Here is a 17,777-nt window from a genome sequence, read left to right on the forward strand (position 1 = left end):
AACACACAGGAGATTATGCGAGGTGGCACACAAACCTCAGTATACATCGACAGTGCCAAGGTAGAGATGGTAGAAAGCTTCAAGAACCTAGGAGTAAATATCACCAGCAACTTGTGCTGGTCCGCCAGATGGTAGCAATGGCCAAGAAAACACACCAACGCCTCTACTCCCTTAGAAGGCCTAGGAAGTCCCCAGCAACTCTCTCCAACATCTTAAGATACACCGTAAAAGGAATTTTATTGGGATGCATCACAGCATGGTTTAGGAACATAGAAAATAGATGCAGGAATAGGCCATTCGGCCCTTCGAGCCTGCACCGCCATTCAATATGATCATGGCTGATCATCCAACTCAGTATCCTGTACCTGCCTTCTCTCCATACCCCCTGATCCCTTTAACCACAAGGGCCACATCTAACTCCCTCTTAAATATAGCCAATGAACTGGCCTCAACTACCTCCTGTGGCAGAGAGTTCCACAGATTCACCACTCTCTGTGTGAAAAATAACAGCTCCCAGACCGCAGGAAATTGCAGAGAGTTGTGGACCTAAGACCCAACCTCCCTTCCATTAACTCCATTAACTCCACCTACACTTCACGCTGCCTCAGCAAGGCCACCAACATAATCAAGGACAAATCTTACCCCGGCCACTCCCTCTTCTCCCCTCTCCCATCAGGCCAGAGATAAAGAAAGGTGAAAATGCACACCTCCAGATTCAGGGACAGTTTCTTCCCAGCAGTTATCAGGGGGCAACAGAACCATCCTATCACCAACTTGAGAGTGGTGTTGACCTACCGCCTACTGAAAGGTCAGTGTGGGAATGGGAGGGGGAGTTAAAGTGTTCAGCAACCGGGAGATTGCGTAGCCCTAGGGGGAGTGAGCGGAGGTGTTCAGTGAAACGATCACCGAGCCTGCGCTTAGTCTCGCCCATATATAGGAGTCCACACCTGAAACAGGGCATAAAGTAGATGAGGTTAGAGGTGGTGCAGGTGAACCTCTGCCTCACCTGAAAAGACTGTCGGGATCCTTGTCCCGCTGAGTTACTCCAGCATTTTGCGTTGATATTCGGAGTAAACTAGCACCTGCAGTTCCTTCCTGCACTCTACATTTAGCTAATACCCTCTACTGCAACATTCTGGTAAATCTCTCCTGCACCCACTCGAAAGACAACGTGGTCATTGTTCTTCAGTCATTGAAAGCAAGCATGCAGGTACAGCAGGCTGTGAAGAAAGTGAATAGCATGTTGGTCTTCATAACAAGAGGAATTGAGTATAGGAGCAAAGATGGCCTTCTGCAGTTGTACAGGGCTGTAGTGAGACCACACATGGAGTATTGTGTGCAGTTTTGGTCTCCAAATTTGAGGAAGGACATTCTTGCTATTGAGGGAGAGCAGCGTAGGTTCACAAGGTTAATTCCTGGGATGGCGGGACTGTCATATGGTGATCGAATGGAGCGGCTGGGCTTGTACACTCTGGAATTTAGAAGGATGAGGGGGATCTTATTGAAACATATAAAATTATATTGGGATTGGACACATTAGAGGCAGGAAACATGTTCCCGATTTTGGGGGAGTCCAGAACCAGGGGCCACAGTTTAACAATAAGGGGGAGGCCATTTGGAACAGAGGAAAAACTTTTTCACACAGAGAGTTGTGAATCTGTGGAATTCTCTGTATAAGAAGGCAGTGGAGGCCAATTCTCTGGATGCTTTCAAGGAAGAATTAGATAGAGCTCTTAAAGATAGCCGAGTCAAGGGATATGGTGAGAAGGCAGGAACGGGGTATTGATTGTGGATGATCAGTCTTGATCACATTAAATGACGGTACTGGCTCGAAGAGGCGAATGGCCTATCCTACGCCTGTTGTCTATTGTCTATTGTCTAAAAGCCTTCTTGTAATGGGGCAGCCAGAAATGCACATAATACTCCAATTGTGTCCTTTTCAGAACCCTGTGCTGCCCAATGGCATCAACAACACACCTGCAATCGACCGAGGAGAAGTTTGTAGACGGGTGATTACACTTACCTGTCCTGTCTCTTGCTCCAAACATTCATACAGTTTGATGCTGTAATGATGAATTTTCTTCACATTGATCCCAGGATGAAAATATGCAGTTAAGCCAGCCTGAGGGAAGATAAAATATTTGAATTTAAGACCTAAATTTGTAAAAGCAAATTTGAACAAAACGTGTCTGATAATACGTCGTCCTGAGGAGATAATTCATTAAGAATCAAAATAATATTAACTTTCATTAAGTATTCTTGCAAGTCTTCCAATGTCTTCCTCAATTAATAAACTTTTCATTCATTCTTTCTTAGAAACATAGAAACATAGAAATTAGGTGCAGGAGTAGGCCATTCTGCTCTTCGAGCCTGCACCGCCATTCAATATGATCATGGCAGATCATCCAACTCAGTATCCCGTACCTGCCTTCTCTCCATACCCCCTGATCCCCTTAGCCACAAGGGCCACATCTAACTCCCTCTTAAATATAGCCAATGAACTGGCCTCAACTAACCTCTGTGGCAGAGAGTTCCAGAGATTCACCACTCTCTGTGTGAAAAAAGTTCTTCTCATCTCGGTTTTAAAGAATTTCCCCCCTGATCCTTAAGCTGTGACCCCTTGTCCTGGACTTCCCTACCATCGGGAACAATCTTCCTGCATCTAGCCTGTCCAACACCTTAAGAATTTTGTAAGTTTCTATAATTTTGTAAATTTCTTTGATTTTGAAAGCTGTTAATTTTTTGCAGAAACTGCAATTTATTGACCCAATCAAGATAATTATTCATATCGAGACACAAGGAACTACAGATGTGGGTATCTTGAACAAAATATAAAGTATTGGAGGAACTCAGCAGGTCAGGCAGCATCTGTGTCTGAAGAAGGGTCCCGACTCAAAACATCGCTGATCCATTCCCTCTACAGATGCTGCCTGACCTGCTAAGTTACTCCAGCACTTCATGTTTTGTAAATAATTCACAATAGTTTTTATTGATTATGGTCTCTCCATCTTGAAGCACAGCAATACACTCACCATATTATTTATAATTATAATGTAGTCAGCGGGTGTCAAAATAAGTGTGAATTTCATAATTCTGTACAAAAAGTAAAGTAGGAATTTCCTGAAGATGTAGCAATGATTGAAATCCCCACTAAGAACTGTTTTATTATCATTTCCATTCTTGTTGACGAATAAATAGGACAGGAATTGATAGGATATGGGCCAACCGCAGGCAGGTGGGACTAGTGCAGATGGGACATGTTAGTTAGTGTGGACAAGTTGGGCTGAAGGGCCTGTTTCCATGCTGTATGACTGACTCTATAATATCTAATATGACTTCCCGTTAGTAACATAGGCAGTTTCAAAGTCAAACAGGGGTTGTAATAGTTTCAGTTCATCTCAATTCATCACATCACGTTCACCTATAACTCTAATAATCATAGACACAAGATATTTTTGTCCCGTTAGATGTATGTTTTTGGTTTTAAATGTTATTATTTTTTAGCTGTGTATATGTGGGGGGATGGGGAAACCGTTTAATCACTTCCCTGTACGGGGACCCGACTTTTTCCCTGTCGGGTCTCCGGTGTCGTTGGGCCTAACATCGTGGAGCTGGCGGCAGCCTCCGGCCGGGGACTAACCTGAGGGCTCCATTCGCGGACTCGCCATCGCGGAGCTGGCCATCTTCGGAGCGCGGAGGTGGCGAGCGGCTGCAACCCGACTTTGGAGCTTCGGAGGCTCCGGCCGCAGGCCCAGTGGACAGGAACATCGGGAGCTCGCAGGTCCCTGGTGGGAGACCGCTTTTCGGAGCTCCCGCAACGGCAACTTCTCCTGCTGGAATCGCGGGGTTTAAATGACTCGGAGCGGGGCCTAACATCGCCCGGCGCAGCTTAAACGGCCACGGGACTTACCATCGCCTGCCGTGGGCATTAACATCATGAGCCCCAGATCGCCTCGACACTGCAGTTGGACAGCTGGACCCCGGGAGAAGATCAAAGGGAAGAGATAAGACTTTTGCCTTCCATCACAGTGAGGAGGTGTTGGAGATTCACTGTGTTGGATGTTTGTGTAAACTGGGTTAAGTGTGGGCCTTGGGTTTTTTTGTAATGTCATGACTGCAGGAATGAAATTTCGTTCAAACCCTGACTGTTTGAATGACAATAAAAGGCATTCTATTCTGAGGATGCTGGAATCTCGAGCATAAAAAACAAAGTGCTGGAGTAATTCATTTGGTCTCTTGACCCCAAACATCTCCTGACCCCAAATGTCTCCTATCCAAGTCCTCCAGAGATGCTGCCTGACCGGCTGAGTTACACCAGCACTTTGTGCCTTCTTTTATATACCAGCATCTGCAGTTCCTTGTTTCTCCATTTCCAGGATCTGGTCTGTGTCTTTGCCTGTCATGCTGGACAGGTCGCAGGGTAGAGGCGAGACGAAGAGTGATCCACTGGTCCTCCAGGTTGGAGGTTGAGCACAGGGCTAACAACCCTGTCTCGTAAAACAAATATCTTACGGAAACAGCAACTGAAGGAATCAACACTACTGATTGGAGGACCTTCGTTGCTGCCCTACATGCCTGGAGGCATAATAGGCAGTAAGTAAATAAGAGAAGACACCAATTCTTCGCCAAGGCTCCGGCAATCTCCATTCTTGCCTCACTCAATACCCTGAGGGTACACCCACCTTAATGCTCTTCATGGGTCCCAACACCTCCTCCTTCTTAATCTCAAACCCTCATTGCATATTAGTATTCACACTGATCTCATTATCCTCCATGTCCTTCTCTTTGGTGAACACAGATGCCTACATTCCCAGATTCCAAGCAAACAATTCAGTCCTTCATCCTTGAGCAGACCTACCTTCTCCCTGGCTACCCTCTTGTTTTTAACGTAGGTATAAAAATCCTTGGGAGTTTCTTCAATCCAACTTGCCAAAGCCATTTTGTGGATCATTTTGGCCCATTCTAAGTGCCCGCTTGAGTACTTTTCCCCATGCTTTATATTCCTCTGCCCTGTCTTGTTTCAGTACTTATAGAAACTTACAAAATTTTATATTCCTCTGATCCAGTCTTGTTCCCGATCTTCTTAAGTCCAGGACAAAGGGTCACTTCTTAAGGATAAGGGGGAATCCTTTGAGATGAGAAGAACTTTTTTCACACAGAGAGTGGTGAATCTGTGGAACTCTTGCCAAAAGGGTAGTTGAGGCCATCAATGCAATATTAGTCCTAGATGTGTCCTTATTTGTAGTCCAATGGAGAGAAGGCAGGTACGGGATACTGAGTTGGATCATCAGCCATGATCATATTGAATGGCGTGTGCAGGCTCTGGGCCAATGGCCCTACCACCTAATTTCTATGTTTCTATCTTCTTAATCCTTGCATGCACTTCCTTTTTTATTTTTGATCAAATTTACAACCTCTTTGATCATCTTGCCAAAACCATCAATGCAATATGTCCTTATCCTTATTTGAAGTCCAAAATGCATCACCATATTGATGAGGCGTGTGCAATCTGCCATTGCCCTACCCAACTTAGCAGCTGATCAATGTCTTCCTGTAACATCCTCGCCATCACTCCAATGTTTGTGATATAACAGTGAAGCCCACCATTAACACTACAGAATGTATAACTCATATCATTTAAGCATTTTCAGTCATTTTCATTTCTTCCATACATTTTCTCCATGTCGTTCCATCATATATTTAACAAGAAGGCATACTGATGAAGTGAACGTCACCTATCTTTGCAATCCAGAGATGCTGCCTGTCCCGCTGAGCTACTCCAGCATTTTGTGTCCTTTTGTGTGAACCACCAGAATTAGGCCATTCTCATGTCTACTCTGCCATTCAATCAACGCTGATGGACTTTCCTTCTGTATCTGACAATTGCATGTCAGAAATGACGGAAAGCTACTCAATCATTTTTTGCATTATAATGTCCCTTCTCACCTTCTGAGGAGCCATGTGTCTCATTCATTCATTTACCATTTGTGCAATAGAAAATAATTAGGTCTTTAAGAAGGAACTGCAGATGCTGGAAAATCGAAGGTACACAAAAATGCTGGAGAAACTCAGCGGGTGCAGCAGCATCTACGGAGGGAAGGAAATAGGCAATGTTTCGGGCTGAAACCTTTTACTGGGTAAAAAGTTCTCATTTATAATTCTGCTCCACATTCTGCATGGATAGGCTTGCAAATTTCCTTGAAATAACAAAAACACTTTTTGTCACTATTTGCTGCAACTTTTATTTACTTTCATTCAACTACCAATGAATTCAAATAAATCATAGTAATTTGCAATATAAGAGGCCTTCCAGCCATTTGTATCCAGACCAATCCAAGGGATTTTAGGATGCAACTGAATGAACACAGATTAAATTGTATGAAGAATGGGGAAGAATTAATCACAAAACACACTGTCTTGCTCTGAAAAATACATTATTTAAAGATATTTACAATGATACAATTTAATTGATATGTTTTAATTAATTAATGACTTTGTTCATCTCTAATGCAGAAAAGGTGGCTTTGCACACATCAAGAAGTACATTCTGTAAAACTGCAAATGTAAAAATATCATTTTACATTGTGCATTTGACATCAAAATGTACATGTTTGAAACTATACATTTACATGCAATTCAAAGTGTAATAAAATACAAGTGAATGTACTTATTTGAGGCATTATGGAATATCGCAGTTTTCATACACAGTCAATATAATATCCAGACAAAATTTGTTACAAAATCCCATAATATTAATAATCATCAAATCACGGGATGATGCCGACAGGGCAGTCAGGTTGTCTGTTGATGCCCCATGAAACCCCTCCAAAAAAATTGAAAAGCTATTAACAGAAAACATTTAAGAAATCACTCTTTCCAGATAATAAATAGAACACTACGCTGCAGAATGTGGTTGAAAACATGTCTCAAGAATAAGATGGCACTGAAACACATTTCAATCTATTAATCGGAGGTAGACAAAAATGCTGGAGAAACTCAGCGGGTGAGGCAGCATCTATGGAACGAATGAAATAGGCAACGTTTCAGGCCGAAATCCTTTTTCAGACTGATGTGAGGGTGGGGGAGCAGGAAGAAGAAAAGAAGAGGAGGAGCCAGTGGGCTGAGGGGGAGCTGAGAAGGGGAGGAGGCAGTAAGGACTACCTGAAATTAGAAAAGTCAATGTTCATACCGCTGGGGTGCAAACTGCCCAAGCGAAATATGAGGTGCTGCTCCTCCAATTTCTGGTGGCCCTCACTCTGAGGACCAGCGGAGACCCAGGACAGAAAGGTCAGATACGGAATGGGAGGGGGAGTTGCAGTGCTGAGCCATCGGGAGATCAGGTTGGTTATTGCGAACCGATATGAGGTGTTGGGCGAAGCGATCGCCAAGCCTATGCTTGGTCTCACCGATGTAGATCAGCTGACATCTAGAGCAGCGGATGCAATAGATGAGGTTGGAGGAGGCGCAGGTGAACCTCTGCCGCACCTGGAAAGACTGCTTGGGTCCTTGAATGGAGTCAATGGGGGAGGTAAAGCGACAAGTGTAGTATTTCCTGCGGTTGCAAGGGAAAGTGCCCGGAGAGGGGGTGGTGCGGGTGGGAAGGGCTGAATGGACCAGGGAGTTACGGAGGGAGCGGTCTCTGCGGAAAGCCGAAAGGGGAGGTGTGGTGAGTGGTGGGGTCATGTTGGAGGTGACGAAAATGACGGAGGATTATTTTTTGTACGTGACAGCTGGTAGGATGGAAGGTGAGGACTTGGGGGACTCTGCCCTTGTTACGAGTGGGGGGATGGGGAGAGAAAGCAGTGTTGCGAGCTATTGAAGAGACCCTGGTGCGAGCCTCATCTATGGTAGAAGAGGGGAATCCCCATTCCCTGAAGAATGAGGACATCTCCGATGCCCTGGTGTGGAACACCTCATCCTGGGAGCAGATGCGGCGTAGACAGAGGAATTGGGAGTAGGGGATAGAGTCCTTACAGGAAGCAGGGTGGGAAGAAGTGTAGTCCAGATAGCCATAGGAGTCAGTGGGTTTATAGTGGATGTCGGTCAGAAGTCTATCACCTGCGATGGAGATAGTGAGGTCCAGAAATGGTAGGAAATGTGTCAGAAATGGTCCAGGTGTATTTGAGTGCTGGATGGAAGTTAGTGGTGAAATGGATGAAGTCAATGACTTGTGTGTGGGTGCAGGAGGTGGCACCAATGCAGGTGTCGATGTAGCGGATGTAGAGGTCGGGGATAGGGCCCTGGTACGTCTCGAACAAGGATTGTTCAATGTACCCTACAAAGGGGCAGCCATAACTGGGGCCCATGCGCGTGCCCATAGCTACGCCTTATATTTGGAGGAAATGGGAGGAGTCAAACAAAAAGTTATTATGGGTAAGGACCAGCTCCGCTAGGCGGAGGAGAGTATCAGTAGACGGGGATTGGTTGGTTCTTCCGGTGGAGGAAGAAATGGAGACCTTCCTGGTGGGGGATGGAGGTGTAGAGTGACTGGACGTCCATGGTGAAGATGAGCGGATGGGGGCCTAGAGAACGGAATTCCTGGAGACGACGGAGAGTGTGTGAGGTGTCTTGAACATGGGCCAGGAGGGATTTATCTATTAATCTATTAGTCTGAAGAAGGGGCTCGACCCAAAACGTCACTCATTTTTTCTCTCCAGAGATGCAGCCTGTCCCGCTGAGTTACTCCAGCATTTGTATCTATCTTCATTTGAAATTTTTTAATTATGTCTCTACAGCATTCTATAAACACACCCTCAAATCTCTGACTCTGTCCTTCTGAGATGACTGTGACAGAGACAGACATAAAGTGCTGGAGTAACTCAACGAGTCAAGCAACATCTCTGGAAACAAGGAATAGGTGACGTTTCCGGTTCGTCAGTCTGACGAAAGGTCTCGACCCAAAACGTCACCTATTCCTTTACTCTCGAGATGCAGCCTGTCCCGCTGAATTACTCCAGCATTTTGTGTCTATCTTCGGTGTAAATCAGCATCTGCATTTCATTCTTACACACTGTGGCAGAGATGATGAGCTTGACCAAAGATTCTCCAGGCTCTTTGTCAATAATACTTATTGGACATGTACAAAGCTCTGCCCCTGAACCAGAAGATACAATGTTAGCCCTAAAACGTCAAATGGAAGATATGAATTGATGAACAACTCAACCTACTCCCTCGTAGTTTGTTATATAAACCCCACTGATTGACTATGCATCCCAAACATTTCGCAAGACCAAATGTTTACAGAATTCTTCGTCACTTGGACATGTCACGCTGTGATGAATATGTTGCAATGCAAAATACTCTGGGTGCCAAACTGACTTCATTGTGTTTCACAGGAAGGAAGGTCGGCTGCACGGTGGCGCAGCAGTAGAATCGCTGCCGAATGTCCCTGTCCCACTTAGGAAACCTGAACGGGAACCTCTGGAGACTTTGCACCCCACCCAAGGTTTCCGTGCGGTTCCCAGAGGTTTTTGTCAGTCGATTATTTCAAAAAATTCAAAACCAGCCTTACCTTCCACTACCTGCAACCTCCGGCAACCACCTTCAACCAGCATCCTGTTTTTAGTCACAGCCGGTTTTGAATTTTTTGAAATAATCGCTTGAACATAGAAGAAGTGGAAACCACTTTTGACCATTAGAGAGACGGACAAAAACCTCCGGTAACCTCCGGGAACCACACGGAAACCTTGGGTGGGGCGCAGAGACTCCAGAGGTTTCCGTTCATGTTCCCTTAAGTGGGACAGGGGCATTACAGCACCCGAAACCCGGGTTCAATCCAGGCTATGGGTGCTGTTGGTACGGAGTTTGCACGTTCTCCCCGTGACTATGTGTATTTTCCCAGGTGCTCTAGTTTCCTACCACACTCCAAAGACATACAGGTTTGTAGGTTAGTTGGCTTGGTAAATATTGTAAATTGTCCATTGTGTATAGGATTGTGCTATTGTATGAATGATCGCTGGCCAATGCGGACTCGGTGGGCTGAATTGCCTGTTTCCGCGCTGTATCTCTAAACTAAACTTAACTAAAAGTCCCAAATATTTTATATCCATCGAGGTTCCTTAGAAATGTAGTTATAGAAAATGTAGTCATAGGAAAAGCAGCAGCCAATATGGAAACAGCTATACTGCAATGACCAGATAAACTGAGGCATTCCTTCTCTTCTTAAAAAAAGGATGTGAAGAGGATATTTCCTGGATGTGGAGAGGATGTTTCCACTAGCGGGAGAGTCTAGGACCAGAGGGCACACTCAGAATAAAAGGATGTACCTTTAGAAAGGAGATGAGGAGGAAATTCTTTAGCCAGAGGGTGGTGAATGTATTGCCGCAGACGGCTGTGGTTGCCAAATCAATGGGTATTTTTAAAGCAGAGTTTGACATTCTTGATAAGTGCGGGTGTCACAGGTTATGGGGAGAAAGCAGGGGATTGGGGTTGAGAGGGAGAGATTGATTATTCAGCCATGGCTGAATGGCGGAGTAGACTAGATGGGCCAAATGGCCAAATTCTGGTCCTGTGACTTACGAACTTATGAAAATACCCCCAAATACAATTCGGTATTGTATTCCATTTGGGAGAGGACTTGTTTGGTCCAAAAGATGGCACAAGTGAAAGTGCAGCACACTTTTGAGCCTGCACTCAGGCATTTAGAATATTTGTGCGCTCATATCTCTAAAATAGGACTTGCCTTCTGACACAGAGTGCAACCATTCAGTTATCAGGTTACGTAAAAGATGTATTGGCCAGCAGTCCCAGTGCTCTTGCCAACATTCACCCTTCTGCGACCATGGCTTATGTAAACGTATCAATTAGCTGCTTGAACATCCTTGCTGTAAATAGAAAGCATTTGCTCCTTGGCTCGGACCACACTTACATTCACCGGCTGCAAGACATCTGGGATGGCCTGGGAATGTTCAATACACTATACAAAAAGATGGCGGACTGCGGGGGTGATGCGCCGTTGTGTATGGCTGCTCCTCCTGCAGTCCGTCCTTTCTCCCTTTTTTATTTTTATTTTTAGTCCTGTCCGTGGGAAATTTTAATTGGAAGTCTTCTTTTATGTGGTGGGTGGGGGGGGGGAAGGGGGAAACTGTTTAAATCCCAGTCCTACCTGGTCGGAGAAGCGGTTTTCTTCCGAACCGCTTCTTCGTCCTCTCTGTGCGGCCTACCGTCGAGCTGGAGCAGCGCTGGAGCAGCGTTTCCTGCCGGGACTGCGGGTCTTCGCCGGCGGTGCAGATGCTGGGACACCAACACCAACGCGGAGCGGGCGATGCCTTACCGGATCGCCTTCGGGTAAGCTCCGGGGCACTGGGAACATCGCAGAGCTGCGGCTGCAGAGCATCCAGGCGGCACTGGATTTCAACACCGCGGGGCCTGGTGTCCGAGTTCGCCAGAGTCAGCGGTCCGGCCAGCGCGGCCTGAGAACTTTGGACATTGCAGTCTTCAGGGAGGAGGCGGCCGCTTCAGTCCAGGCCGCTGAAGAATCGTTCACCCGACGCCGATGATCCAGCTTCGCGGCAGAGGGCCTGAGAACGTCGAGTTGGCTGAGGAGGCCACATATAGACCCCGACCTCGGGTGGACTATGAGGGGGAGAGCTGGATATTTTTAGTGCCTTCCCTCACAGTGAATTCTGCTGTGGGGGGACGTTTCTTGTTGATTTCTATAGTGTACTGTTCTGTGTCTTTTTTCTTTTTTCTCTTTTTTTGTTTTTATGGATTTATTGACATTTGATCTGTTCAATTAATTTAATCAATCTCTGTAAAGCACTTTGGTTCAAATACTGGTTTTGTTGAAAAGTGCTATATAAATAAAGATTATTATTATTATTATTATTATTATTATTATACGAATGCAAGTTATTCTTCCAACGCCGTTATTCTGGCAGCTATACAGATGCAAGTGCTCAGTTACTTTGCTTTTGGGGGCATAAGCGTAACACATTCTCCAAAAGCAAAATACTGCACATGCTGCAAATCCGAAACAAAACCAGGAAATACTGTTCTCAGCAAGCTGATGGGCAGCTACTTTAACTCTGTTTTCCCTCACATTTGCTGCCTGGCCAGCTGAGTATTCCCAATATTTTCTGTTTTTATTTTTAAAGATGTGCTAGATGTATCTGCCCACTGTGGGAGGCTTGATAGTAATCATGTATAGTCTCTCCGCTGACTGGAGAGCATGCTACAAAATAGTTTTTCACTGTACCTAGATACATGTGACAATAAACTAAACTATAGAAAGACAAAATGCTGGAGTAACTCAGCAGGTTCAGACAGCATCTCTGGAGAAAAGGAATAGGTGACGTTTCAGGTGGAGACCCTTCTTCAGACTGAGATCCAGGGCAGCGAAACTAGACAAATGCAAAGGTACAGAACAAATCATAGCCCGCAACAAATATTTTGCTTGGGCAGCTTTCAATCCAACAGTATTAATATTGATTTCTCTAAATTCTAGTGGCCCTTGCATTCCATCTCCGCCCTGGTCATCTTGCTAGTTTCGCTGTTTTTGTATCCCTTCATTATCACATCCTCCAGAGCCAACAATGGACCGTTGTGGGCTCCCCCTTTCTTGAGTCATTGGTGCTGGCTGTGATTTGTCCTGAGCCTTTTCATACCTCTAGCTTCCCTCTCCCCCGACTCGCAGTCTGAAGAAAGGGCTCGACCCGAAAATCTACCTGTTCCTTTTCTCCAGAAATGCTGCCTGACCCGCTGAATTAATCCAGCGTTTTGTAAATCAGCATCTGCAGATCCTTCCTCAACTAAACTAAACACTGATTTGCGACACGCATTTGCTTTTGCGGGAAAGGAAATGTTAAAAAGATTGAAATTAGTACGGAGGTTCCTTACCGCATGCCATGTAGAACCAGCTGTTAGCTCTGACTTCTCCAGCAAAACGACATCTTTCATCCCAGCTTTGGCCAGGTGATAAGCCAAGCTAACTCCAACGCAACCACCTCCAATTATAACCGTTTCAGCATTCTCCTTCCACCTTTTCACAGATGACGATGGAGGCTCATTTTCTTTGCTAATTTACAAGAGGACAAAATAGTTAGTCCTCTACTCTCATCTCCCATCAGTGTTGCACTTGCACATGCTGCCGTGAAGCTTTGTTAGCAATGATATTTTTAAGGCAGAGATAGATAGATTCTTGATCAGTACAGGTTATGGGGAGAAGGCAGGAGAATGGGGTTAAGGAGGGAGAGATAGATCACCCATGATTGAATGGCGGAGTAGACTTGATAGGCTGAATGGCTTAATTCTACTCCTATCATTTATGACCTTATGATGTTATTAGAATACATGTATAGAAAATAGGCCATAGACAATAGGTGCAGGGGTAGGCCATTCGTCCCTTCAAGCCAGCACCGCCATTCAATGTGATCATGGCTGATCATCCACAATCAGTACTTCATTCCCGCCTTCTCCCCATATCTCCTGACTTCGCTATCTTTAAGAGCCCTATCTTGAAAGTATCCAGTGAACCATCCTCCAATGCCCTCTGAGGCAGAGAATTCCACAGACTCACAACTCTCTGTGAGAAAAAGTGTTTCCTCCTCTCCGTTCTAAATGGCTTACCCCTTATTCTTAAAACTGTGGCCCCTGGTTCTGGACTCCCCCAACATCGGCAACATGTTTCCTGCCTCTAGCGTGTCCAAACCGTAAATAATCTTATATGTTTCAATAAGATCTCCTCTCATCCTTCTAAACTCCAGAGTGTACAAGCCCAGCCGCTCCATTCTCTCAGCATATGACAATCCCGCCATCCCGGGAATAAACCTTGTAAACCTACGCTGCACTCCCTCAATAGCAAGAATGTCCTTCCTCAAATTAGGGGACCAAAACTGCACACAATACTCCAGGTGTGGTCTCACTAGGGCCCTATACAACTGCAGAAGGACCTCTTTGCTCCTATACTCAACTCCTCTTGTTATAAATGCCTACATGCCATTCACTTTCTTCACTGCCTGCTGTACCTGCATGCTTACTTTCATTGACTGATGAACAAGGACCCCCATATCCCGTTGAACTTCCCCTTTTCCCAACTTGACACCATTTAGATAGTAATTTGCCTTCCTGGTTTTGCTACCAAAGTGGATAACCTCACATTTATCTACATTAAACTGCATCTGCCATGCATCTGCCCACTCACCCAACCTGTCCAAGTCACCCTGCATTCTCATAGCATCCTCCTCACAGTTCATACTGCCATCCAGCTTTGTGTCATCTGCAAATTTGCTAATGTTACTTTGAATCCCTTCATCTAAATTTATATAAACTTTCCCAACGTTTAAGAAACAGTTAGACAGGTTGATGGATAGGGCAGGTTTGGAGGGATATAGACCAAACATAGGCAGGTGGGACTAGTGTAGCTGGGACATGTTGGCCGGCGTGGGCAAGTTGGGTCAAATGGCCTGTTTCCACACTGTATCACCCTATGACTTTATGACTCCAAAATGCTGGAGACACTCAGGGGGTCAGGCAGGGATCTCTGGAGAAAAAGAATTGGTGATGTTTCGGGTCGAGACCCTTCCTATTCCTTTTCCCCATTGATGCTGCCTGTCCTGCTGAGTTACTCCAGCATAATGTGTCAATCCTCGGTGTAAACCAGCATCTGCAGTTCCTTCCTGCACATCCTACGTACAATGTACGTTCCCCAACTTGCTTTGAGGTCTGCAGCTGCAGTCTTACTCACAGATGCATTAAAACAGTGAAAGCAAGTCCAAGCACAAGTCCAGAGCAGTGCAGCGGTAGAGTTGCTGCATTACAGCTGAGACCCGTGTTCAATCCCGACTACGGGTGCTGTCTGTACGGAGTTTGCACATTCTCCCAGTGACCGCGTGGGTTTTCTCCGAGAACTTCGGTTTCCTCCCACACTCGGGTTTGTAGGTTCATTGGCTTGGTATAAATGTAAATTGTCCCTAGTGTGTGTATGTTAGCGTGCGGGGATCGCTGGTCGGTGCGGACTTGATGGGCCGAAGGGCCTGCCTCCACGTTGTATCTCTAAACTAAACAAAGTAAGTAATAAATAGATAATTTCTGATCTATTCACAGAGTTGTGGACTATCTTTGCCGACAAGTAAGGACTTGACTTCACAGAAACACTGAATGCTTATAGCATTGATAAAGGTTTTTTGGACCATCATTTGGTCTATCTTGGTCCACATGGACATGTTAGGCAGAAGGGCTTGTTTCCGTGCTGTATGACTCTATGACTAATTGAATCTGACTCCACAATTAGCCCTGGAAAGGCTGGCTTTACCACGATTTCTCATATGACTGTGGCTTCTTTTGCCATTCACCTCCTTTCTATACCCCCTAGTCCCCCTCCATCAATGGGAAAGCTTTCAACTCTTATTATCCCCCTATCTATTCTTCACGATTATAAATACCCTGTCCCAAGAAAACAATGCTAGGTTTTGCAGTTTAGCCATATTACTAAGTTTATTCCATCCCAGAACAGTTTCATTCCAGCTCTCCAGAGCTTTAACACGTTTTCTTTGGTACTATGCCCAGTATGAGACAAATACTGTACTTCATTTGGGTGCCCCACACTTACTATTAAAATTCATGATCCGATTTGCACGTTAATCACTCCCCTGCATGTAAATCACAGGCCTGCCACGTCCAACAACGCATGTCACTTCCAACCATGAATGTATACCTCGCCATGTCTCAGTTCTGCATCACTTTTAGAACTGCGCCTCCTCGTTTATGCTGCCTCTTTTCATTATTCCTACCAAAACAGGACACAAAAAAGCTGGAGTAACTCAGCGGGACAGGCAGCATCTCTGGTAAGAAGGAAATGGGTAACGCTTCGGGTCGAGACCCTTCTTCAGACCCGACCCGAAACATCACCCATTCATTCTCTCCAGAGATGCTGCCTGTCCCGCTGAGTTACTCCAGCTTTTTCCTGTCTATCCTCGGATTGAACCAGCATCTACAGTTCCTTCTTACACAAAATATAACACTTCTCGGCAACAAACTTAACCTGCCCATTCCATCAGCCTCACAAGCTCCGCCAAATGAACGTTTTCTGCGTTTACACTATTTACCGAAGGCACTTTCAAGTTAGGTGGTGGAATCTAAGAGAGATGAGTATTTCAAGACTGAACATGCAGGGTGACAGATGAGAAAACTGGCTTCCATATGGCCAGGATATTTTTTTGCAATTGGCTTAAATAGGGAGATTTGTTTTATTTGTTACTGAGAGATTATGATCAGTTTCGCAAGATTAGACACTCAAGCGTCAGAAGCATTGCTTTGAGAGGTGCAAAAGCTTCGGAAAGCACGCACTCACTCACCCCTGCTTGGATGGTTTGGTGGGTGGCGCGTTGCCCGCACAGCGGGCGGGGATCCAGCGGGAATCTCCTGCAAAGACTCTCTGCAATGGCAGTTTCCCACGCAGGTTGGCTTGCAAAGCCGTGAGGAGGCACGACATGCTCAGGACACAGCAGCCGCCGATGCACCGGCGCGAAGTTGTGCAAACCCGGAGCGCGAGCTCCAAGCTCCCAGGCAACGCCTGAGCCGCCAATCAGAGGCGAGGGGACCGCACCTGCACGCCCGCTCTCCACCAATGAGGGAGTAGCGCGCCGCTGATAGGTGGAGAGCCCACCGGGACCGACCAATCGCAGCATCCGCACCATCCACCAACGTGGGTGCAACAAGGTCCCCTCATCCACCAATGTGGGTGCAACAAGGTCCCCTCATCCACCAATGTGGGGTTTCGGCCCGAAACGTTGCCTATTTCCTTCGCACCATAGATGCTGGGTGCACCCGCTGAGTTTCTCCAGGTCCCCTCATCCACCACTGTGGGTGCAACAAGGTCCCCTCATCCACCAATGTGGGTGCAACAAGGTCCCCTCATCCACCAATGTGGGTGCAACAAGGTCCCCTCATCCACCAATGTGGGTGCAACAAGGTCCCCTCATCCACCAATGTGGTGCAACAAGGGTGGGTGAAACAAGGTCCCCTCATCCACCAATGTGGGTGCAACAAGGTCCCCTCATCCACCAATGTCTGAAGAAGGATTTCGGCATCCACCAACGTGGGTGAAACAAGGTCCCTTCGCTCCATAGATGCTGGGTGCACCCAAGGTTTCATCCACCAATGTGGTGTAACAAGGCCCCTCATCCACCAATGTGGGTGCAACAAGGTCCCCTCATCCACCAATGTGGGTGCAACAAGGTCCCCTCATCCACCAATGTGGTGCAACAAGGTCCCTTCATCCACCAATGTGGGTGAAACAAGGTCCCCTCATCCACCAATGTGGGTGCAACAAGGTCCCCTCATCCACCAATGTGGGTGAAACAAGGTCCCCTCATCCACCAATGTGGGTGAAACAAGGTCCCCTCATCCACCAATGTGGGTGAAACAAGGTCCCCTCATCCACCAATGTGGTGCAACAAGGTCCCCTCATCCACCAATGTGGGTGAAACAAGGTCCCCTCATCCACCAATGTGGTGCAACAAGGTCCCCTCATCCACCAATGTGGGTGAAACAAGGTCCCCTCATCCACCAATGTGGGTGCAACATGGTCCCTCCATCCACCAATGGGAGGGCAACAAGGTCCCCTCATCCACCAATGGGAGGTGCTAGAAGCTGCTGATTGGAGGGGGAGAGGGTAAATCGTTAGAATTGAGAAGCAGGCAGGGTTTTGTCTTCCTAATAGGGTAATGGGGGGGTAGCAGGATTAAGCCGCCCACCAATGAAAGGGTAGATGAGCCCCACCACCCACCAATGGGAAGGTAGGGGGTTGCACCGCCCACCAATGGGAGGGCAGGAGGTTT

General features: G+C 46.3%; 1 protein-coding gene across 1 annotated transcript in view; it reads right to left on the bottom strand.

Annotated features, from left to right (window-relative positions):
* dmgdh (dimethylglycine dehydrogenase) overlaps positions 1 to 16,487 on the bottom strand; it is an 83,941-nt gene extending 67,454 nt beyond the window's left edge. Inside the window, exons 1-3 of the mRNA XM_055631606.1 lie at positions 16,293 to 16,487; positions 12,838 to 13,015; positions 2,024 to 2,122 (exon numbers count right to left, since the gene is read on the bottom strand). Coding sequence (XP_055487581.1) covers positions 2,024 to 2,122; positions 12,838 to 13,015; positions 16,293 to 16,429 — 414 coding nt within the window. The 5' untranslated portion in view covers positions 16,430 to 16,487. The remainder of the gene's footprint in view (positions 1 to 2,023; positions 2,123 to 12,837; positions 13,016 to 16,292) is intronic.
* Positions 16,488 to 17,777: the final 1,290 nt, after the last annotated feature.

The sequence above is a fragment of the Leucoraja erinacea genome, chromosome 3 (assembly GCF_028641065.1).
Source record: "Leucoraja erinacea ecotype New England chromosome 3, Leri_hhj_1, whole genome shotgun sequence".
NCBI lineage: Eukaryota > Metazoa > Chordata > Chondrichthyes > Rajiformes > Rajidae > Leucoraja > Leucoraja erinaceus.